The following is a 24473-nucleotide window of genomic DNA, read 5'->3' on the forward strand; positions in this document are numbered from 1 at the left end:
ACTTACATGGGAGACTGAATTTTGACCATTGTGAATTCCAGTGCAGAGAATGCTATTTATACCATACCTCCAGAGGCCTTTGCCAGTCACACTCAGTGAATATCAATAAACTGGAAATTTTTATGTAACATCCTGGTTTATCAAATGTAAAGAGGCTTTTTGCTGCATTACCCTTAAATTCTAAACAGCATGGCAGCACACCAGTTGCTACCTCTGTAATATATGATCCATCTCGGGGATCACATACTATAATTTCCAGCAAGTGAATGAAAGATATTATCTAGCCCAGCATGTTACCTCTGGCAGTGGCAGAAGGAGATACTATGTGCAGACAGTACATGAGCCTACAGATTCTGTACTCTGTTCACCTAGTGCTGTCCCAGAATCCACAGTTCCTGGGTTCCAAAGTATGAAGATGCACCCCAACCTCTCCAATTCCTGTTTATGAATTTGCTATGATTTTTTTTTCTAATTTATTTTAATACCTGCTGATAAGGTGTGTTACCTAGTCCTCTTGGACTATGACTACGACTATTATCCTCCTTGCATAGAGAAAGGGGTGCAAAGTTCTTTCTTTCATCCACTTTACTCTTTAGTGCGTTATTTGCACTGAGTTTCTCCGGGTAGTAAGGAATTTGGCAAATAGTCCTTTTTATCCACAAATTACCTACTGCTCCCATGATTTTGTAAATCTCAGCCACGTGCTCTCTCATGCTTTTCTCTCCAAGATGAAGATCCCAACCTCTTGATTTTCTCCTCACAAGGTAGTTGCTCTGCTGCTTTTCTGTGCACCTTTTCTGGCTTTGTCTTCAGGGTTACAAAGAGCAGCAAAGTGCTACCCACACACTTGATAAAGTCTAACACTTCATTGCTCCTTTTTTTTTTTTTCTGTCTACTGCTGCACGCAGAACTGATAGCTTTAGAGAACGGTCAACAGTGACTTCAAGAGTTCTTTAATGAATTGTAGTTACCAACTCTGAGTTCATCTTCATATTAGCATCTTTACTAAAACATTCAAATTATATGTCTCAAAAATGTTTTTCCTCTATTTTTTTTACAGTATACAATAGAAGAAAAAAAAAGCTTATGTACTTGACTAGTATAACTTACTTGTGTCAATAAATTTGCGAAGTGGAAGTGCTGGACTGTAGGTTTGAGTTACACAGGGAGAAGGTAAAGAGAATCTGAATGCTGTTCTCAGGGAGAAGAGTGAAAATAACAACAGGAACCGAAAACTGAGAGGACTGAGGTGAAATGATGTGAGCCAGGACTGGCCTCTGGCGTATCATTTTCTCAGATCATCAGCAGAATGGAACCATAGGAGACACATTTGAAAATCAAGGACTTTACTAGAGCATTCCCAAGTAATAAGTTGAGAGATTTGCAAAGTGCTGTGCTATTCATGGAAACAAGTGCTGTACACGCTCTGCATGCAGAGGAATTGTTCCTCTTCTGCTATCTGATAGGAGCACAGCTGTGTAGTGAATATTTGAGTCTTTGTTGCTGTGTAGGAACAAAATGCAACTCTACAAATATTTCTGCTAAGCAAAATCGGAAGAAGAAAAGAACAGCATCCTGCTTCAGATGGGTGTCTGCCTCTAAGTAATTCATAGTTCACTGTTTGACACAGCAGATGCTGACACCACTTACTTGCTAATGTCCAATTTAGTAGTTTGCAGCTGGGTTGATGATGATGCTACTTGAATACTTAAGTTATAAGAACTTATCTTAGGTATTTTTTCTTAATGATTTCAAGCAACTTGCAAAGGCAGTTGATAACGGTTTGGGTAAGAAAGATTCATATATAGTCATCTCCCCTTGTAAAAGCATTTAGATTTGACGAGTTCTGAAGAGATTCCTGAAAGATACAGAAAGATGTGGGAATGATGAAGATGACAATGCAGAATTCAAAAGGAAAACCTTTTTTCTTCACGATTATATTAACAGACACACTCAGTCCCATGATGGGTAGTCTTCTGCCCTCCCTAGACAACAATGGGGTTCCAAGCTGGATGTTACTCTCCTGAGACTCAGGACATCTTTTGGTCTCCCAGTTTACCCAGAGCTGTATGGGAGTAAAGGCACAAACTATTCTGGGAAATTCTCCAGAGACTGCCTGCTGCTCCTGCAGAGCTCCAGCTGCAGCCAGAAATGTGTTAGTCCTCTGCTCTCCTGAATCTGAGACTGCACTCAGAAAACTGCCTTTTCTATTTCCCCTGCTGTCTGTCTCAAGATCAGTATCTCCAGGCTAAAGAATTACATAATAGTCATAGTGTTTTCATCACTTTAAACAGTTATGTGCGCTGCATAGCTTACAATGTTTTACAGTATATAGTGCGAAGGCTGCAGTTAGACAGGGACTAAAGAATAAAACGTGCATCTCATTGCTGAATGAGAACACAGAACGGAGAGACAATTAGTGATCACAATTCATTCCCTTTTTAATACTGTGATCTTCATGACGTCATCTTTTGTTTCTTTAAGTACTGCAGCAGAATTGCATATGTCATCTTGTCTAATAATCCACCCCATTGTATGTCAATCTGTGTGGAAGATTGCTTCCTCGCTGTCCCTGTATTTGACACTACTGATGAGTAATGTTTCCTTTCCCAGTTATGCTCACCTACACGTAACTGAGCTTTTTCTTTTTGCAGAAGTTTAGTTCAAGGTTGTGTGAGAATTCTCTGAAGTGCTTCAGAATAAGATGAACTTCTTGTTCTTTCATGTTTAGGGAAATAAATTACAGCTTTTAACATGGTAATCTTAACTTTATGTATTATTGTGACTTCTTGTCAAGTTATCACTGTGCAGACACTGCACAATAGTCTTTCCTGAGTGAAAGCTTCTTTAGTTCCAATACTGTAAAGATAGTTTTTGTGGAGCAGCAATTTTCTGCATATAGGGAGAAAAAAAAAAAATCAGAATTCAGCAAAATTCTGAACTCTTGCTGAAGTGTTATGGTTTTAGGCTTCATAGTATGTTTATAAATGTAAAGCAATGCAGCCTCGTGTTTATTCTCACTGCTCTTCAGGAAGGCGGGGAATCAAACTGCAGCAGCTCAAGCACATCAGGTACTCCCATTCACAAATACTTGCAGGGCTTCCAATCTCTAACAGTTCTATATAGCATTCACGTTTGAAACACAGTGCTGTGTGAGTGCGATGACGACTTCTCTCGTATCGCATACATCTCCCAGTGTAAGTAAATAAAACATATTTAAGGGGCTGCCTTGGTCTGCCACGTTCCCACCGGGCTGCTCCACGTTTCACTACAGAGCCAGAATGAGCCGGAGCCCCATTCATAAAACCGAACGGGATGGAGCCCCTGAAGAACACGAGAGGAAAACAGACTCGTACCCTCTCCCGCACTCTACAGACCCGACGTCCGAAGCCGCCGCCTGGCGGGTGTTGCGGCTCTGGGGCACGCCGGGCCAGGGCGGGCGCAGAGCTGAGGCTCCTGAGAACCCCCCGGGGCCGCGCGGCGCCAGAGCTGAGCCGCGGCTGTAAGCGGGCGCTGCGCGGGCGAGGGCGGCTCGGGGATGGCGCCGGCCGAGGCGGCCTAACCCCACGGCCCGGCCTCAGCGCGGCTCCCCAGGCACCGCGGGGGCGTCCCACACCGCGAAGGGGGGTCCCGCGCATCGGGACGCCGCCCTCCTACCCGCCGGCGAGGCCGCCTCTGTCCCTTTAAGCTCCAGCTGTTCTTTTCTGCGGGCGCCTATTTTTAGCTCATCCTCTTGGTAGCATCCAGCTCTGCCCCCTATTTCTCCGCGGTTCCCTCCTCCCGCCCCCCCCTCGGTGGTAGGTTCCGCGAGGAGACGGCTCGGGCACTGAGCATGTCCGAACGCGCTCGGCAGCGGCCGCCGCGCCGGGGCTGCGCTCGCGCGCCGCGCTCGCCGGGCGGGAAGGAAAGCGCGCGGCCGGGGGCCGTGTGAGGGGGGCGCGTGCCGCCGCCCGCAAGTAAGTTGGCTGCGGAGTGGGGCGGGGGGCTGGGGCCGCGCCGGCGGCGGGGATAAGGAGGGGCGGCTGTCTGCCCGGTCCCCCCCCCCCCCCCCCATACCCCGTGAGGGGTCGGGCGAGGCGGGCCCGACACCCCGTTCGGCTCCGCAACTTCTTTCTGGTTGTCTCCGGCCCGGTCCGCGGCCTGCCGGCGGCTCGGGGCTCCGTGGAGGTGTCCGACGCCGTCAGCGCGGAGTTGAGGCGTTGAGGGGCTCCGGGAGGTCGTGGCGAGACGGGGGGTGCGCGGGGGGGGAATGTGCGGGGAGCTGCGGTTGCCCGTAGGTGATGCGCTGTGGGTGCCTTTCAGTTCAGTGGGGGTGCGGTATTTCAGTTTGTGGGTAGCAGATAGCGACCCGTGCCCCAAGTTTTTCCCTCCGTCCACGAGGTCTTGCTGTTTGTTCGATAAGGGCTGTGCTGTCGCTGTCCCTTCCGTACCAGGTCAGTTCGGATGCTGCGTGTCGCCGAGCCCGGGGGAGGCGAAGTTCCTCGCCGGGTGCTGACAGCAGCGATGCTTTGCTTCGTTTCCTCCGCTGCCAAACGAGAGAGGCATCGGGAGCCGCTCTCCTGCTCGCGGGAGACTCGTTGTTGTCTCCGAAGTTGTACTAAAACAGCCAATTAATTAAAATGATTTAATAACAGGGAGAGGGCAATTTGAGGAGACACGGAACGTTGCCTGTGAAAATTCTGCTGCTTGGCAGCTCGCTGGTGGCAGAACTGGGCCAGCCGGGGCCGGTGGGTGCCTGGGGGGGGGGGAAGGAATGCTGCCTTCCTTCACGTCCTGAGCCTCGTGTCGGCTGCTGGCACTCCGGGCACGGCTGTCCTTCTGCGTTGGTGTGGGTTTGATGGAATGCGCACAGGGACGAAACTGCACGTAAGCTGAAGTGTCTGCAGGCTGAGCCTCATCAAAATTTAGATGTGTTTTAAAGTAGTTAAAGACCCAGAACCTGCCATCCCTGCTGTGTGTATTCACGGTTCTGGTAATTGGTGTTATTGCGATGCAGACAAGGCGACTGCTGTGTGATTATTTCTGTAACTCTTCCCCTCTCCCTAACGAAGCAAAAAAAAAAATCCCAAGCAGCCCCCCATGACAATAAGGTGGGATTTGTTTCTGGAAGCCCGTCAGTGTGTACGATTGGGATCTGACTTGTGCATCAATAAGCTGCTGTCCTGTCAGTTCCATTTTTATGAGTATGCGATAATGGGGGAAAAATTGAATTCTTGAGTAGATGCCTTTTGCTTGCTGCACAAGACCATCAGAGAATGCAGCAGGAAAGAGCAGCTTGTGCTACCTGTGTTGACAACAGAGGGGAAAAATAAAGAGGGAAATTTTTGTGGAATGCAACCTGCCCTTTTTTTTTTCTTGTGCTTAGATTGGAGCTGCAATAATAATGGTAGGTAACTTAAAAATAAAATTGTTCAAAATGTTAGTAGTCTTCAAAGCCTCTGTTTACAAAGAATGACTTTCCTTATGTTCAAGGAGTAATAATTTGTTTAATAAGTGGCATTTGTTTTACCTTTACTGTTATGTTGTCTTAATAGTTCTCATTATGACTGTAGAGCTCATATCCATTAATAGATGATTTCAGCATCCTATACAAGTAGGTACTTTCTGACAGTCAAAGCATATGCAAATAGAATGTGTACACATTTTTAAATTATACTCTTTGGTACAGTGTCTTTAGAGTCTCAGATGATTCTTCATCTCTTCTCCAGGCTTCAGCCCAACTAATAGAAAAAAATATTTGGGTGGCAATGGGGTTACATACTAATAGTTGGGAAATGTCCAGTTAGCAGCTGCAGTGTTTGCACATAGCTTTTTTTCCCTTTAGATACAAAAATAGTCATCTTTTTTTCTCCATGTATTTTTCTTTTTCTCCTCAAAAGCTTTTATTTCTCCATTATTCATTTAATCCAAGGATATATCTTACTGGTTTTGCTTTTCTTTTTGTAATAAAGCGTGTCATCTCACCTTACAGGTATTCATATGCACTTACTCCCCTAAGATTCTGGAGGGTAACAGAACTGTGGGAAGAAATGTTTTCTTCTAAAAAATGCCTTTTTTAGAAAACAAAAACCCAACAACTTGAATTATAAAACCAAAAATCCCTATTAATAATGCCTTAGGAAATTTCATAGGCAATTGATTACTCTTTAAGGCTCATAGCTGGAAGCAGTAGTCTAGGATTATCAGCATTACCTGTCAGCTGTTAATTCCCGAAAAGGTCCCTTAACTTCCTTTTAGCTGATGAGCTACCATAATTTCTTCTTCATCCTGTAGTGAGCTACTGTTGTTCCTTAAGTTACTATAGTGAAAATATTCAATTATTTTACTGGAACGCACTGGGAGGTGACAACCTTGCAGAAGCAAACAATTATTGCTAACAAGCGTGGTTCAGTGTTGGGTTCGCATGAGTTGCTGCATGTTCATGAGTGGATTCAATTAGAAGATGCTGAAACTTTTGTTTAACGCAGCTGTGTACTTCAGTGTAGGATGGCTTCCTTGTCAGCTGCAGCAGACATCCTTTGAGGTAATGTGCCCTTTGATTTGTGAACGTTTAACATCAGGGGCAGAAGGAGTAGTTTTGGTCAGGAAGAGAACTGTGCATGTGCTGGAATTCTTGGGGAAGACCTATGAAAAAGGCATCGCCATCTTCAGCTCATCAGTGTTGTTTTGTGCCAGGAGCAGATGCTCACGTGGTGCACTGCAGCAGTGAGCTGTAAATTATGTTTTTATTCTAGCATCTGTTCCTACCAGCTTTACTCAAGATTAAATGTAGAGATGGAGAAGATATCTCCTTGATATCTCAGGAAATGTTATGGATATGTCAAACAGTTTCTGTCCATGATAGAAAGTTAGTGCACCTTAAGGTCAAAGTCTTTCAGACTGTGCAGAGATCTGTCACTGAGTGAGCTTATCTATGGCTGCAGCAGTACAATTAGCAAGTTTCTCCTATATGCCGGGTTCCTGTCTGTATCTCAATGGGATCTTGGCCTCCTGATCCCACTTTCTTACATTGCTCTAGAAAAACAGAGAGAGGAATTTTATTTATTTACTTATTTTGCTACCTGTTAAAGGAGGATTTGGAGAGGAAGAAAAAGTTGGGGGGGGGGGGGGGGAGAGAAAAAGAGGGAAAATATGTAAACCTGTGTTAAACTTGCACAGCTCTTGAACTGAGAACAAACTGGAGGTTTGGCTCCTTACCTTTTAGGTGACAGGAGGGGAAAGGACCATTCAGCTTCACTTTATTATTCCTCGGGAATACACTGAGGTATCTCTTTCATTTGAGGCTTTCTCATTTTATTGAGAAATCGTATGAGGAGAGGGAGGCTAGAGACAGGAGCAAAGGGAAGAGAGGACAGCTACCCACAAGCTTGCTGTATATTCTGATGGAGTTCCCAGTAGTCATGAACAGACTGAACAAAAGGATGGTCCCTTCTGAGGGAGCTGTGTAATACGTTGTCTGTGTAGTCCCAGGATGGCAACGTGGAAAGTAAGGATTCTGAGCAGAAGGATAAGAAGGTATACCCTCCACTTTATTTTCTTTTTGCTGGATCCAGTTGCTTTCAGGCCTTAATTGGGAAGTCTGTGCCAACACATACATTTCTAGTAAACTTGTATTCTGGGAGGCTTTTTTGTTCCATATGGTGATTGTTTTTTCTCTTTGGAAAGTTTTGGAAGCCTGTTTGACTGATCTTTTTTTTTCAAAAAGAGTTGAAACGAAAACTGGTGTAGGGGCAATAGGATTCCCCTAGCACTAGCCATAGGCATTATTAAACAGTGGGACATCTGTGGTGACTTCCTAAGGAAAGTTAACACCCCGACAGGAGGGAGAGAACATAAAGCAGTGTTTAATGGTGAAGTAGGTGCAAGTTTTTTTTTAATACTTTGCTAATAAATCTATCTGATCAAAACTGAAAGATGAATGAAAGAGGAAATTCTGAACACTAAGCAAAGCATTATTTTCTTTCTTAATAAATCTCTGTGATGCATAGCCCTGATCATGCACTGCGTATTCAGTTGTTGAATAACTGTAGCAATAATAAGCAATCCCTATAAGATGCATCTCTAATGCCCTCTCATCAGTCTGAATAGCTTTCTAAGTTGCTTATACAAGCTCAAACTGGAACTGCTTACTTAAGCAAAACTTTCTTTGGCATTGATTGAAATTTCCTGAAGTAGGAACTTCATATTTGGTGTTTGTTTTTTTTTTTCTAGAAACTGCAAATACCATTGTCTACTTACTATGAGTAAGAAATAAGTACCATACCTCTTTTTGTTCCACTCCTGGTGTTTGTATTTTGGAAAAGCAGAAAATGAGATGCTAGTCTGTACGAGGACTTTAACTGAGTTAGCAAAGGAAGAAGTTTTTATCTGAGGATTCTAGGAGTTGGAAGGGACCTCTGAAGGCCATCTAGTCCAACTCCCCTGCAATGAACAGGGACACCACAGCTAGATCAGGTTGCCCAGGCCCTGATCCAGCCTCACCTTGAAAGTCTCCAGGGACAAAGTAGGGATGTATTTTTATGCAATATTTCAGATTTCTGGAACTACGTATTGTCTTAGTTGGGTTTTCAGCAGGGTTGTTGACAGAGCTTAAGCTATGTGAACAAAATCAAGACCTATTTTGTGGAAGATAGTAACCTTCTTGGTGTGTGAATAAAAGTCTCAGTCATACAAGATCCCCTGTACTGTACACATGTTCTTCAGAGATCAGTGGCCAAAGAGTGACGCTTTGGGTCAGCCTGGAGTATATCCTGTTCATCTCTGTGACAGTACAGTTGACATCTGTGCAGTCATGGGCAAGTGATACTTCATACAGAGCATGGAGAGCAAATTTGTGGCACTTCTGTATCTAACTCACAGCACCTCTCTGAGAGACTGTGTTACCCCTACTAGTAGGCACTTTGTTCCATGGTGCTACTTGTACACTTTCATTTTGAAAGGTGGTCTAGCAGCCACCTTTACCACATCACATGATGCTAGGAGCCATCCTGTCTGTCTTCAATACCTGAACTCTTCCATTAAAAACAGAGTCTGGAAAAAATGTTAACACATGCTGTAGCTACTTAATTTATATGCCTGTTCTATTCCCATACGTATACGTTGAACTTGCTCTCTAGAAACAGGAGGGAAAAGAATCTTCCATCTCCTCTGCTCCTTTGTATAAAAAGCTTTTGAGACACAGACTTTAAACAAGTTCATAGGTAAAACACAGTGCACTTAAGTATTCTTATGGATCATAAGTTTCCAGAAACCTTTATAAAATATGACATGTGTGTGGAGATAACACTTGATACTATAAATACAGGCAGGATTTTTTTCTTAAGGCATAACACAACCAGATTCTATGGAGGCATGTTCTAAAGTAACAGCAGACACATTATTAGCTATTCCTTAATCTAACCATTGCTGTAGAAATGCCTAGTAATAAAGCATCTTCCTATTTCATAAATAATGCAGGGCATACTAAAGTGTTAGTATTTATAGTCACTTCAGTGAAATTGGATTCACTTTTGAGTTCTTACATTTCCTTGGCCATTTTAAACTATTAATATTGATATATTTCAGAAATAGGTATTTATATACTATTGATGTAAAAATAATCTATTCAGTCATCTATATCTCTTGTACTTTAGTTCCAAGGTGCCTTCTGCGTTCAATTGCACTGAAGAGGCAGGACATCCAGGCTGTTGACATGAGCATGTTCTGAAATGATAATTGATGTTTGATACATCACAGCTTCTTAGCTTCTGAGAAGAAAAGATGTGAGAGCTTTTAAATCCCCTTTAGAGAAGGAAGCAGTTCATATCCAGGACTAAAAACAACAGTAACAAGGAAAACAGACATAACAGGAATCAAAATACATTTGTTTGTTCTACTTTCAATTCTACTTTGGATCTTATTGTTAATCTCTAGGATTTTTCAATGTTTTCTCTCTGGCATTATGGCTATATTTTTCTTATTCCCTTCTCCAGGAGTCAGGTTGAATTCTCATTGCATGGAAATATTACCAGAGGCCTAATGCTAATTTATTAGTAGCCTAATCTCACTTCTAGATCAAACTTCAAGACCTTTGTGGTACTTTCTACTTGAATATGTTTCAAATAATTGCACTAATTTTAAATGTGGAGTTGACCAATAGATAGAAGCCCCACTCATGGCTTCTTCTGACATTAGTGTATGACCGCAGCAAAAAAATTAATCCATCTTCGCATACATTTTTCATATGCTAGAAAGGATGATAGTTGCAGGATTTGACTGGTCTGTCTGGAGCAGATGACTTGAAACTTCTCCATGCGCAAGCTGTCATATAGCCTTTTTTTCCACATTTTTTTCTCTCCCTGAGGTCTACCTCATCTGAGAGCTTTTAACGTGAGTTCATACATCACCAAGAACTGAATTATGTAGACACCTCTAGAGTGGGAACAGTAGAGTAAAAATGTGAAAGAAATTATAAGGAAAAGTTTGAAGCAGAGCTAATGTTTATTAAAGCTTCAGTGCTCGATTGTCTTCTTAGTTCCCAGTATGCTCTGTATACTTTCTGCAAGCTCTCTATGGTGGAGCATGCATTTGCATGTAGAGGGCCATGTGCCTTAAACTGTTTTTACAGTAATCTATTTTATGCTTATGAATTAAACTGTTAATACAAATTTCAGGCTTTGAATGTAAGCTTTTTTTAGGTGCACCTGCCATAACAGCTGCGTAGCCTCACCTCTTCTTTATCCCTAGGATGTCTTGGGTCTAAAGCAGTATCAGAGTTGCTGTGTGGCACTGTGTCTGAGGGTACCTTCAGGCACAACTTTCCATCAAAGTGTTCCCTTGGCCAAAGGTCCCCGAGGGCACAGATTGCTTTCATCAATGGGTGTGCTGCCACATCTAAGAAGACAGGGTCAAGCCGGACTTATCCAGCATTTACACTTAGCCACTGGCAAGAGTTACAGAAGTGGTGACTGAAAAAGTGGGATTTTGGGTGTATTGTTTCTGTTCTTAGTGTCCACACAGCACTGAGCCACTGCAGTGTACCTGGGGTTTAGATAACATTCTGAGCAAGCATCCTAACTGAAATGCTAGGTTGTAAACTGCTGTCCTTTGAGCTGAGTCTCATGTGAGAGAAAAGGCTTTGGCTTTTGAGCAGGTTAGAACTTGGATGGGCTTCCTGGACGTAATTTTAAGGTTTGTTGCTGTGAAAATCCAAACGAGGTTGAGATTGTTGGCATGTAGTGATGGTGATTGGCTTCTATGTTGCTGGATAGGACTTGGGGAAGATGAGAATGACCTTGGGCAGGTGGGGAAATGTGCCATTAAGCATCCTGTGTCTTGTGACAGTATGCTTTTAGGGAGTCTAGACGGAATCTGAAGTTTCCTTCCTACGCATTATTGCATTTCAGGGAATCTCATTGTTAAGACTATTTCACTTAAGTGTCTTGTCACCTCATAGCCCCTTTACTTCTCCCACTTACCACTGTGAATTTAATTAAGTACCACAAAGGTCAGTAATGGCAGAGCTGAAGCAGCTGTCCAAAATAAGATGGCATTTGAAACAGCATTCCATCCAAGATTAGTCTCTATGTTTCGAGTGTTTATCTGTAAAATAAAAGTAGTACTAGCTGCACAATGTTGTGTGATATGAAAAGATGAATTTATATTAGTCTTGTGGAATGCTCTGACACTGTGGTTATGGTCACCTTGGCCAGGCTCATGGGGAAACTACTTCAGTGCCATTAAGGTACTAAAAGTAGCAGAGGACCCTAAGGCCCTGCATTGATCAACTAGGATCAGAGTAGATGTTGAATGTCTCAACTGCTTGGAATACCTTCTCACCTATTCTGTGAGTGTTAAACAGTGAACCCCAAATTGTCTCACCTTAGTTCTGTCACAACCCCATAATTCTGCTCTTAACCAGTGTTGCAGGCGAGGCTCAAAAAAAAAAAAAAAAGCTAAAAAGCTCTCCATATGTGGAGGTAAAACTTGACCTGTCTGAAGCTTTAAAGGGAAATACTACAAATATACAGTCCCACAAAGAAATACCAAGAAATAAACAGTCTGTTTTGCCCAACTTTCAGAGTACTTTATAGGAATGTGTTCTAAAAGTAAGGAGGGGTACTGCTGTCGGTGTCAGGACCCAAGGGAACAGCATGGAGCTGTTCGGGTGTTGGAAGAAGGCTCTTCACCGGGAGGATGATGTGGTTCTGGAACAGGCTGCTCAGGGCAGTGATTTTGACGCTAATACTGACAGAGTTCAAGAAGCATCTGGACAGTGCTCTCAGAAGTATTGCTTGAGTTTTGGTTAATACCTTGTGGAGCCAGGAGTTGAACTGATGATCTATGTGGGTCCCTTCCAACTGGGGATTCTATGTTTCTAAGTATAGCAGAGACAGAATATAAATCTGTTACTGCTCTTCCTAATAACTTTTAGTTCCCTCAGTCACTTCTGCTGATTTTTGTTTCTCAGATACACAAAAAGGCAGAGTTCTTGGAAATGATGTGGCAGCAAGCAGTAGGAATGAATTGTGCAAAGAGAGAATTGCATGTCATCCTATGTGACCTTCTTTTGGGGAACATAGGAGACCAGTGGCTGGAACCCCTGGGCCAAATGGGCTGGAACCCCTGAAACAAATGAAATTCTGAGGAAATCTGGCAGTGGCATTAATAGGAAGGAAATCATTCCACCTCCATGAAATGTGAAAAGATTCCTTTCTTATGTTTTAAATTCTTATAATAACTGCTCACTGCTTTCCACTTTCTAATTCTCCTTACCAGTTATTGTAATCATAACTCAAAATGGCAAGAGTACCTGTCTGTTTTGCTATCTATCTTAATGAAACCAGGAGGAAGAAAAACAAAAAATGAAACATATTTTAAAACATTATTATTCCTTTATTTATTCAGTTTCCTTGCTTACGTATTTGAGGGAGAATTTCTGACCACAAAAACAAACAAACAAAACAAAACCCACCAATGGGTGGGTTTCAGTAGCCTCTCATAGCTTCAACATTAATATGACTTAAATAATTACGAAATATGAGGTAGAATTTTATAATATAATTTTAAAATGATAACAGGCATTTTAAATGCCCACAGTCATCCGAAGTCCTGAGTTTTTTTTCCTTCTTTTTTAGCCATGCCTTGCTTAATAAATTTGGTTACCTTAGATAACAGTCTTGTGATTTTTATTTTTTTAACAAACATCTCTTTCTATATTGTAATACCCATTCATGTTATAGATCAGTTTTCTTTATTAATTTTCTGAATGAGTACCTGTACATCAATGTGTAAATCTTCAGCATAAAAAAGTAAGAGCAGAATTTGACTTCAACTCACTTCTTACGTCAGACATAGTAACTTTGGTTTTTGCCTGAAGATCTGCAAATATTTGCAAGGTAATTAACTGCTCTTTGCCAATATGAGCTGGATTTTACGCTGTGCAAAGACAAAAGCAAATGTCATCAGCGTGCTTTAATGCATACATGGTAAAACAATCCCTTCATTTAAGTGTATGAGTATCAAAATAATTGTAAAAATAGTCTTGGTAAAAAATGTAGAGGCAAGCTGTCTGATGGGTTAACTAATATAAATTGTTCCAATCTACAGAAATACAGATTGGGATTGTGAAGCTGGTAGAAGCAGCTTGTAGTTTTCCAGATGCTCGTACCTGACATTTTATACTGCTGTGCTTACACAGTAGCACGACGCAAATTTCAGTGCATCAAGCATTCAGTTTCCATGCCAGGATTAAATTACTCAAGTTTGTTTGGAGTTCTGGAGTGATGCAATTTTAAACCACTGGTGTTTTGTCATGTATCCTTGCTCAGGAAGTTTCTTGTTCCATTTATTATAAAAATTGAATTGTGATGAATTAATGATTATGACCATTTCTGAGCTGCAGCGTGTCTGAACCTTGACAATTTTTTCCTACTTAAAATACACATAACTGATTAACTTGAATGACAGTTGTTATCTGCTCTTTGTGCAGTGTTATCTACGCGTAAACACCTCTCCAGTAGGCAAAGAAAAGTAAAAGTTCCTCCAAAGAAACTGAACTGAACATCTGCTTCCCCACTTCAGGCAAAAAATGCACCACTATTCATGTAAAAACTTCAGTCCATAGCCCTTGAAGATGCTGTCTGTAAACATACAGCTACTGAGCTGTGCAGGAACATTTTTAGGAGAAACATGAGAAATGGTCTTCTTCAGTAGGAGAATATTAAAAAGTAAGTCTTGTTACTTGCATTCATTAACTGTGCTGTGTATTTTATATGTGGCCCAAGACAATTTCTCTTCACTCAATGTGGTCCAGACATGTCAGAAGGTTGAACACCCATGCTATAGACCGTTATATTTTAGTATTGCTAATAAGCCACACAGTTAACACAATATAAAGAAATAAAGAAAATTAGTGATGAGAAGTGTTTGTGAGACCACTAGGAAAACACTTCAAAAACTACAGTAATGTGTGAGACCCACTGATATAAGGCAGGGCTTGAGTATGGTTGGTTAGAGGTGAGCTGCAAGAAGAATATTTAATTTTCAGTTTAAATTAAAGTATTATCAAGAGTTTAGGACAGAAGTTTTTACAGAAACACTGGCTCAGTCTGTTATAAAGAACTATGATGAAATTCATGCCTCAGCTTGTCTTTATCTGTATTGGAAGTTCTGGTTTAGGTTATTTTCTACTAACTGCTGTTGTTATAAGTCTTTACGGTGAATTTGTGACCTAAACCAGTAAAGCCAAACAGAACAATAGTGCTTTTTTTGTTGAAACCAAAACATTTAAATCTAAGAGATGAGTTGGCTCTGTGGGATCTTGAGTCTAGAACAGAGCCATAGGAGATAGGCTTAAGTTTCATTTTCACATATGGAAGATGATGGATAATTGTCCTTAAATTAACTCTACAAATCAATGGTGGTGAAAGAGGTTCTTCCTGTGTTTTAGTACAGGATCAGATACAGTGCACTGCAAACAACTTTTAGCCATGTATGGAGAGTATTTCTACCTCCTGTTCATCAAAAGGGAAACAAACATTGTGTGTTCTATGTTTAATAAAATTAATGTATATTCTTGTCCTCTGCCTTCTGGCTAATTGGTAATGTAGAACTGAGCTGCAGTGGACTAGGCATGCATGCTAACAAAGGTACTAATCTGTATTACTATTTTTAATGTAATAGCACATAAAAATGCCAGGCATTTTCTGAGGAATCACTGCTGATTTTGTGACTTCTGTGTGTGGTTGACCATTAACCACTGTTCACTGCAATGGACAGAATGGATGCAAACCTATTGTGGATAGAATGGTGAGAAGACAGTGGAAGAGAGCACTGGCTCTGTGATACAAATCCTTGAGTACTTCAGTGACAGGATTAATATTTTGTGTTTGTTCTTCTGTGTGGTAACAGGCTGGATGTGGGGAGAAAAATAACAGGCATAAATCATAGAATGGCTTGGGTTGCAAGGGACCTCAAGGATCATTAAGTTCCAACCTCCCTGCCACAGGTGGGGTAGTGAACCTCTAAATCAAATACTAGATCACATTGCCCAGTGCCCCATCCAACCTGGCCTTTAACGCCTCCAGGGATGGGGCATCCACAGTTTCCCTGGGCAACCTGTTGCAGCACCTGACCTCAGTAAAAAAACTTCCCATTGACATCCAATCTAAATCTCCTTTCTTTTAGTTTAAAACCATTTCCCCTTGTCCTGTCACTCTCACTGTCTATCTGTGTAACAAGTTGATTTCCCTCTTGTTTATAAACTGTCTTTAAATGTTGGAAGGTTGCAATGAAGTCTCCCCACAGCCTTCTTTTTTCCAGGCTGAACAAACCCAGTTCTTTCAGCTTGTCTTCATAGGAGAAGTGCTACAGCCTGTGGATCATTTTGGCCCTCCTCTGGAACCTCTGTAAAAGCTCCACACCTATCCTGTGTTGGGGGCCTCAGGCTTGGAGACACTACTGAAATCAAGTTCTTACACAGTAACTTTTTGTGTTACTTGTTTGTTTTGCAACTTTCAAGTAACTTTGCTGTGCTTGTCAGCAAAATAAACATTACAGAAACAAAGCAAGTTTGTTTAATTCCTGCTAAAATGCTGTTTGTATTTGAAAAGGAACAATCCTGAAACATTCCAGTTCACAGTTCAAATCTTCTGGTTGATGGCAGTGCACACTGGGTGACGTTAAAAAAGTGAGTAGACAGTAGATTTGTTGTGATTGTTGAACTGCTTATTGTCTCTTTAAGGTGTTATTATTTTCAATTTCATTTATTTGTAACGGGAAAGGCAAATTTAGTATTGCAGAGACAATAACCTTTCAAATTTCTTGGTTGTAGTCCTTATTTAATGCTCTTAGCATAATCATTTTTATAGATCTGTGCCGTAATGTGTCAGTATGGGCCAAATTTTTCTTTGTGACTCAGAAGCAGTTATAATAATACTGATGCAGACAAACGCTTCTCTTATTTACAAGACTGTAATAGTAAGTTTTCTGTATGAGTGGAGAACTCATAAACCTGCACCAACATTATATAAATATGCTCTGACAAGTGTTGAAATTGTATTTTAATTATGTGACGGTGCTCTGCTTTTGTCAGTTCCCAAACCTCCCCAGATAGACTTGCATTTGTAGTGTAATAAAGGCAATTTATGCCCTCATATATTCTGTTTGGATAGTTGGTGAGGTTGTCACTTTGGAAAGAAAACACTGTCACTGTCACTTGTCTTATGCCTTGAATCACTTTGCAGGTGCCACTGCTGACTACCACTGGAAAAATGCCTGACGCAGACAGTATGAGATTATGTAGATGTTACTGCTAGTGGTCATGGTGCATATCTGAAACAGAATAGACAGAGGAACCTACTTATACAGAAATATACAAAACTTGAATTACCTGTCAGATGAAGGTGAGAAACTAGTGTGTGCGTCCTGCCAGGTGGGAAAACTAGTGCCATTAACTGTAGTTAATGGGATTAAGATTATACTGTATGTTTTCTCTGAATTGTAAGAAAGGGAGTTGAAATGTCATATTAAAAAGAAGCACTAAACAAATGATAGAATCTTGTCAGGCATTTAAGAGGCGAAGACACATGAAACAGGCAGCTCAGGTACTCTCCTGTGTTCAGCCTGTACCTTTCAGGATGATGCTTTTCCCCAGTTCTGAGTGGAGATCACAGCTAAGAAGGGTAATGAGATAAGCCCCTCTTGGCTAAAAAAAGAACCTTAGCTTGGTGCTAAGCCTGAGGATGAAGCACATGGAACATCCCCTTCGGACTTCCACTTGGAACTGCAGAAGCGCATCAAAACTGGTACTGCAGGAGTGCGTAAAAACTGCTCTCCTGCTTGGCTGATGGAGTCTGAGGGTTCCGCATCCTGAAACCTGCAAAAGTTTTGTTCCAGAGTAGAGGAAATCAAGAAGAGCTTTCTTAGTTCAGAAAAGAATAACTGAGGGTTTTTAAATTGGTATTTAAGGGAAAATGGATATTGGAAATCAGTGATGTCTTTGTTCAATTCTGATCTCATTACCACTCTTGGAACCCTAAAAATCAGACTTCTGAACAGTGGACTGAATGTCCAGTGTCATTTTAATAGCACTTGTGGAAGCAGCACAGTTGTTATTGATATCACTGCATGTACAGAGTTGAATATAATAGTAAAAAGTCCAAGTATCAATCAATATATTTTTTTTTCATATAGAAGTACTACTAATTTCCATATGTCCTGGTTTCACTTGGGACAGAGTTGATTTTTTCTTCATAGTGTCAGGTATGATGCTGAGTTCTGGTTTTAAGAGAAAGCCAGTGCTGATAAAGTACTGATATTTTACTTGTTGCTGAGCAATGCCATACAGAACCAAGGACTTTTCAGTTTCTCAGCTTCTCGTACTGCTCTGCTAGTGAGGAGCACAATTTGTCAGGGAGACATGACCAGACAGCTCACTTAAACTGGCCAGTGGGATATTTCATATTGGATGATGTCATGTGAAAAAAAACTTGACAATGGTGGGAAGTTGGCTGGAGGAGCTGTTGTTGCTGAAGACTGGCTGGGCATCTGTTGGCAGGTGGTGAGCAATTCGGTTGTATATCACTTGTTTTGTAGATGTGTACGTGTAGTTATCTTAACTGTTATCCTCTTTTCCTCATCTTCTATCTATTTTAGTAAATAAGTTTTTATCTCAACCCACAAATTCTATTTTTTTTTTTCTTTTCTCATTCTCTCTGCTATCCCACTGGGAAGGGGGAGTGAGTGAACAGCTGTGTGGTGCTGAGCTGCCTGCCGGCACAACCACAAACACTATACTAATAATGACTTACAAAAAAATAAATTTAGAATATTAAGAAGCAAATAAATACTTCTTAGAAGGTGAGGAAAAACGTTAATCAACTCCAGCTTTATTAGAAAAATATTAGCTGTGTAATTGCTTTTATTAAGAAAGGCATAATTAGATCCAATTTTATTGTTTTTTTCATAGTTGAAATGTCCTATGTGAGGATTTATAAATCATAGAACTATGCAAATGAAAGCTCCAATACAGGCAGCAGATGTTTTTTTTTTTTTTTTTTTTTTTTTTCCCTCCTGTTGATTTTAGGGTATTATCAGCACTCACAGCTCCTAATCCCAAACCCATTTTACAATTGACTTACTTGCCATTTTCATGATGTCTTCCCATGAGGTTTCTTTGAGATCTGTCTTTCCAATTACCATTTGCTGTCTTTCAGCACTACTTTCACTTTAATTTTGCAATGCAAATGTCTCTTGGATCCATCACAGTCCATTTCAGCCTCCTCTCTATTTCCATGCAATTTTCAGTCCCAAATAATTTTGAAGATTTTTCTCAGAAAACATGATTGGTAAAATACACTGAAATTTAAAAGTATTATCAAGCGTCTGGTGTTTAGAGTTCATAGTTTCAAGCTTTTCTGAAAAACCCAAAGAATGAACTGATTTTCTTTTGAATTGTTGCCGGAATTAAGGCTTTACCAGGAATGTTAAGGAGCTGGGGCTTCAGGAGAATATTCAGCATCATGACATAAATTGTTTTCAAAGTAAGTGAACTGAAATAATGTAAGCAAAACATAATGGCTTAAAACTGTGTAGTGCTTCAAGCTTATGTCTTTTATCTGGCTTTCTAATTAGCTGGAAAGTGGAGAAACCAAAAGCAGTACCACAGTGAAGATTTATATTTTTGGCTAATCTCTTGCATTGCTATGCCCAAAGCAGTGCAGAGTCTCTATGCTTGTGCTTTTTTTTGTTTTGTTTTGTTTGTTTTTGTGGTTACTTCTGTCCTCTAGAGCTTGCTGCCCTTGGTTGATCACAGTGCTCAGTTCCTGCTGATTGCAGAAGTTCAAAATACTTTGTTGCTGAAGCTGGTAAGGGCTGTGTTTAGGATGGCTAAAAACCAGATGGAAGGATGTATGCCAGAGCACTGTTCATAAGGCCTAATCTTTTAAGGCGCCATCATTTAATTGCTGTGTTAGCTAGTTAATGACTAAATGAGACTTCTGCTCCTCTGCTTTTCTTTGCCTTTCAGTAAGTATCAGTTCAGGAAATTATTTTTTTAATTTTTTTCAGATACTCTGAGTGCCTGATTTTGCAGTGTAAGTTTGAAAAATGCACCTTCTGTTTCATCAGGTTTCATAAGGGACAGCACATGCAATCAGTTCTATCTCTGTATTTAAATGTATCTGTTACAGGAAAATTAAAAGTGAGGGAATTTGTTCTTAGGTGTTTGGCCACAAAAATGGTAGATATTAGAAGTATGCTGACAAGCTGAGAAGTTCTTCAGAGATGTTTTACACTGATTTATTTGAATCATGGTATATCCCGAGTTGGAAGGGATCCCTAGGGATCATCGAGCCCTGGCTGGAGTCCTGGCTCCACACAGGAACACTCCAAATCCAAACCGTGTATCTGAGGGCGCTGTCCAAGTGCTTCCTGAGCTCTGGTGTCTTGGGGCCGTGCTGACTGCCCTGGGCAGCCCGTTCCATGCCCACCGCCCTCTGGTGCACAACCTGTCCCTAACTTCCACCCACCCCTCCCCTGAGGCAGCTCCGTGCCGTTCCCTCGGGCCCTGTTGCTGTCACACAGAGCAGAGCTCAGCGCTGCCCCTCCGCTCCCTGTGAGGAGCTGCAGCCGCCATCAGGCCTCCCCTCAGCTCCTCTGCTCTGGGCTGCACAAACACAGCGGCCTCAGCGCTCCTCATACATCTCACCCTCCAGACCCTTCCCCTTCTTTGTAGCTCTTTTGGTTGATGTGTCTTGCTTCTGAGTTTCTCTAGTTGTATTCTTAAATTTTCTGTGTTCCTAGCTGCGAAACTTACACTTGTTTTGATTGTTCTATATTTCTTACCCAATTACTTCTTGTCAGCGTGGATCATATTTTTTCTGCAGTATCTTATTTGACAAAGCAAACCTGCATGCTGTTTCATTACTGAAGTGGTGAATTTTAATTGGTTTTATAGTGTAATTTCTTCTTGAGAGAGACTTCCTGACATCAGTTGCATAAGTCAAGAAGCTTCCTCCTGTGTACAAATAAGTGCAGAGCTCACCTTATGGCCTTTTGTTAGGAAGTTTGATAGATTTATCTATTTATTTATTTATTTTCTGGGAGTTCTGGAGTTTCTTTTTCAGGGAATGGGCTGACATTGGTACCTGGGGTCATTTGTCATACTGTGTCTTTCCAAGTTAATCTTCGCAAGTGTTCAGGGTGAAGAATGTTTTAGGGGGAAGAAGTGTTTAGTACAGCCCAAGGTGTTCAGTTCACTGCGTTTAGGTGTGTGTGGGTCTGATACTGGCTGCAAGATTTGATGCTGCTGTTATCCGTTGCGTTGAGAACTCAGTCTGGAGAAGATATTAACCCAAAATGTTATGCCGGTGCAGTTTATTTGCAAGTTTTGTTTTGGAGTGAGACTGATTTGACTAGAGGCCTGTTAAATGAAGAGGGACTTATATTTAGATATGGCCATGTACTTTCGGCGTTCTGTGTCCTATTTGTCATACCTTGTACTTGTCTGTAAGTTAAACTTGTTTATCTTTAGTGGATTGCTTTCTTTTCTTAACATTTCTTTCTGTCTTAAGATCCAGTTGAAATAAAATACTTCAATATAGATTTCTTGCAAATTGCAAGTTGTTGTTCAATATGAATGTAAAAGGCATTTTTTGGTGTTAGTTTTAAATTGCTGTTTAATTGTCAGATGAAGTACTGCTGCCTTTCCATGTGTAGATTTTGAAAGTAGTTAATTTAGAGTCAGCCTTTTGTGAGCAAATTTTCCCAGTATTTAATATTCTTGTCATATTATGGAGGATCAGTATGCAGTATTCTTGGAGGGAATAGTTTCTTCTGCTGTCATTAGATTAGTCTTGAGAACTTGTTTTCTAATTACCAAAAGAAACCCTGCAGCATAATTTCATATAGGGGAGGGAAACTGGGAAAAAATGCACAGTTGAGATAAGGCAAAAAAAAAGAGAAGTTCCTCAGCAGCATCTTAGAGATGCTTTAATGAGTTGCAGTTTTTCATTTTAGATTTTATTTTTGTTCATAAGCTATTTAGAAAGAAGAAAAGATAAGGTAGGGCCATTTTTGCATAAAGAATGATCTCTCCTAAGCCTTTCCCTGCATTTAGCTGCTGCAGAATGCAGTAACGAGGTCATAGGCATGTAGAAGTAAAGAAAAACATGAATGTTATAAAGGTAAACATTATGAGAGTCAAACTCTGGTACTCTGTAGACTCTGGGTGACCTGTCCTCTTTCATCCCAGGCTCATGGGATATGATTTAGATTTCCCTTTTCCAGAGATTTTCCACTCCCTCCCGTCCGCACCCCCCCCTTTTCTTTTTCTTCATCTGAGAAATAATAATTGCTGTCAGGGATGCCTGCTGGGGGCCTCTGAGAGAAGTTGTGGGCCCAGAACGTGCTTCTGCTGCAGTGATTACAGATGGCATGCAGGTGCCATTACTTGCCATCTGGGCCATTCTGTGTCATACAGCTCATCTGTTTTTTCATCTTTCTCTTGTACCTCATCTTTCAAATATGCCAAGTCAAAGTCCAAATACACTGATCTTTTTTTTTTTTCCCCTGTCTTATCCCTTAGGGACGAGATAGGAAATGTGTTTTGTCACAAACCAGATGACTTGAACAATGCTCGTTTGCATTCTCTAACCCACAGACATGCTAAGGGCTTAGAAGGAGTAACTACTGTTCAGCTTATTCAAAACCAAAACAGGTAAATTAACTTTTTTTCTCAATTTATGTCTACTTGTAGATACTGAGCATTTCATAACTATCACCTTCTGCTCCCTTAATTTTAAGAAAGTGTCTCAATTCTATGAATCATATTTGGGGTTGTGCAAAGTGGCATTCGGAGCAAAATGGAGTTTCTGGTGGAAGAAAATGCTTGTGGGAGTTACCGCTGCAAGGAGGAGATGATGCAGGCCCACTATGGGGTGGCAGAGAGGCAGTCTGGGCACACTGCTGGTCATGCTGCTGCTTGCTATGTTCACTTTGTTCTGAGCCACTCACAGTGAAATTCACCACAAACCTAAACTAAATGATGTGCTCAGTCACATTTAGGCATTTGAAAATGAGAATTCTGTTCAGTTAATTCACTGCTGGACAAAGGCATTTACATACTATTTCTTATAGGTACAGATTCACATTAAAATGTATCTTTTCATCCTTTTGAATTCACTTTAACCAGAAGATGAGACTGTAAGTGATGTATCTTGATAGATGAATTGTGATTTCTAAGCGCTTTGTTTAAGACATCTTACTGTAAATTCAGGAAATACGTAGAAAAGCTCTTTCTTAAGGTTACACTGCTGAAAAGAAGAAGCCATTTGTGTTCTTTAGCTATGTCATAGTGATGAACAGAAACTCCAAGTTAATCTGACTTAGTAAGGAGCTTCCAGGATCGCAAGTTAGCAGATTTGTAATCTGACTGTTTGTACACACATGCAGTCATTGACCTTGTTTTTTGTGGATGTACTTCATCACTATAGCTTTAGAAGAGCCTAATATGTTTTCCCCATTACCTAAATTACACAAAAATGGAAAAGAGGCCTTTCTGTCATATATTTCTCATGTAACTGCATTATGCCTTGGCTGAAGAGTGCTGTTTTCACATTCTTATGCAATGCTTTTAATCCTGAGTGATCAACGTCCTTTGAGAATTAGAACATCCAGTCTTTTCATTGCTCTTGTTTTCATGGGCACACAGTACACACACACTTGTGCCACTTAGAAACTCCCGTTAGAAATAAACTGATTAATAACAAGCTGTATTTGAGGGCTCCCCTGCCAGACCTGTTGTCTTTTTAATACTTTCTATTCTTGTCTTTATTATGCAAAATAAATTGTGTTCCTCGTTTAGCTGACTAAGAAAAGATGAACATGGAACTCTTAAATTCTACCTCTTTAAATTGCTGAATGTTAATTGGATTTCTTGCTAGAAGCTGCCTTGAGAAGCAATGTGACTATAGTATAATTGCTTGAAAGCAAAACATCTGCAAGGCTGAAGAAACATCAAGTAGGTTTGTTTTATAATAAGGTACTTGACAAGAATTAAAATGATTAATTGTTTATTTGCCACAGCAGTAATATTTTGCATTCCGGTGGCTTGTGTCTTCCATTTTTCTCAGAAAAAGCATCAAGTAGAAGTTGAAGAACATCTGAGAAGTGGGAATACCCGAAACTCTTCCTCCTTTGAAGTACACTTATACACTTTTTCCTTTCTGATATTAAGCTGGCCAAATAAATAAATAAATAAATGGTAGGTCGGGTAGTTCAAATCCCATTTTTTCCTAAGAAGATAAGGCCAAATTTCACAGACTACTTCTTTCTGCATTTTCCTAGACCTAGTTTCATGCCCCGTCAGTCCTGACTGTACTTGTGTCAACAGCGTTACACTCCATCGATGCCGTGATGGTATTTCTGTTACATTTTGTACTGGAAGTTGGATGCCTGGGGGGGTTTTCATATTTCATGCCACTCAGGATATCAGCGCTGCACTGTGATGGGATGGTGCTGACTGTGGGTGTGAGCCTTGCTCTTCTCCTGCATCTTTTCCTTTTATGTGGCCTTTTGACCTTATGATTTAAAAAAATGTCAATACCAGAGGCAGGTTCTTAGTCACCGTGTTCTGTCCAGAAGCACTGGCTGCAGCCAATCCTCACCACGTACAGAGAAGGAGTCCATTTACACTCATTTATTTTAACCACGAGTATACCTGAAGCTGGCTGAACAGCAGATGTCTGGCTAACACCTGTATCTGAGCAGATTTTAATTAATTTTATACCCATTGTGCATTTTTTCCCCTCTAGTTCCCACACAGAGATTGATAGGTAGGCTGCTTAATGTAGGAAATTTAAGAGTTTAAAGAAGAGGAGGATCATATTTTCCTGTTTGGAGATTTTTGAGGTAGTGAATTGAATAGTCTCAAAGGATGCTTTCCTTGCAGCTCCACCCACTCCTAAACAAGACTTAATGACAGGCTGCAGTCT

At 40.9% G+C, this 24473-nt stretch overlaps 1 protein-coding gene across 12 annotated transcripts in view; it reads left to right on the top strand.

Annotated features, from left to right (window-relative positions):
• The first annotated feature begins 3861 nt into the window (after positions 1-3861).
• The window catches only part of OXR1 (oxidation resistance 1), a 245380-nt gene continuing 224768 nt past the window's right edge, over positions 3862-24473 (top strand). For 7 of the 12 annotated variants that reach the window (XM_046928711.1, XM_046928728.1, XM_046928745.1 and 4 more), the window contains exon 1: positions 3862-3956. Coding sequence is in view for 3 of the 12 variants with exons in the window: in XM_040695420.2 (XP_040551354.1) it covers positions 5332-5386 (55 nt within the window). In the remaining 9 variants the exon portion in view is untranslated. Of the gene's footprint in view, positions 3957-4087; positions 5387-24473 lie in introns of those variants that run through there. The other 5 variants (XR_005857266.2, XR_005857267.2, XM_040695420.2 and 2 more) reach the window with 1 other exon arrangement.

Source organism: Gallus gallus, chromosome 2, assembly GCF_016699485.2.
Source record: "Gallus gallus isolate bGalGal1 chromosome 2, bGalGal1.mat.broiler.GRCg7b, whole genome shotgun sequence".
Lineage (NCBI taxonomy): Eukaryota > Metazoa > Chordata > Aves > Galliformes > Phasianidae > Gallus > Gallus gallus.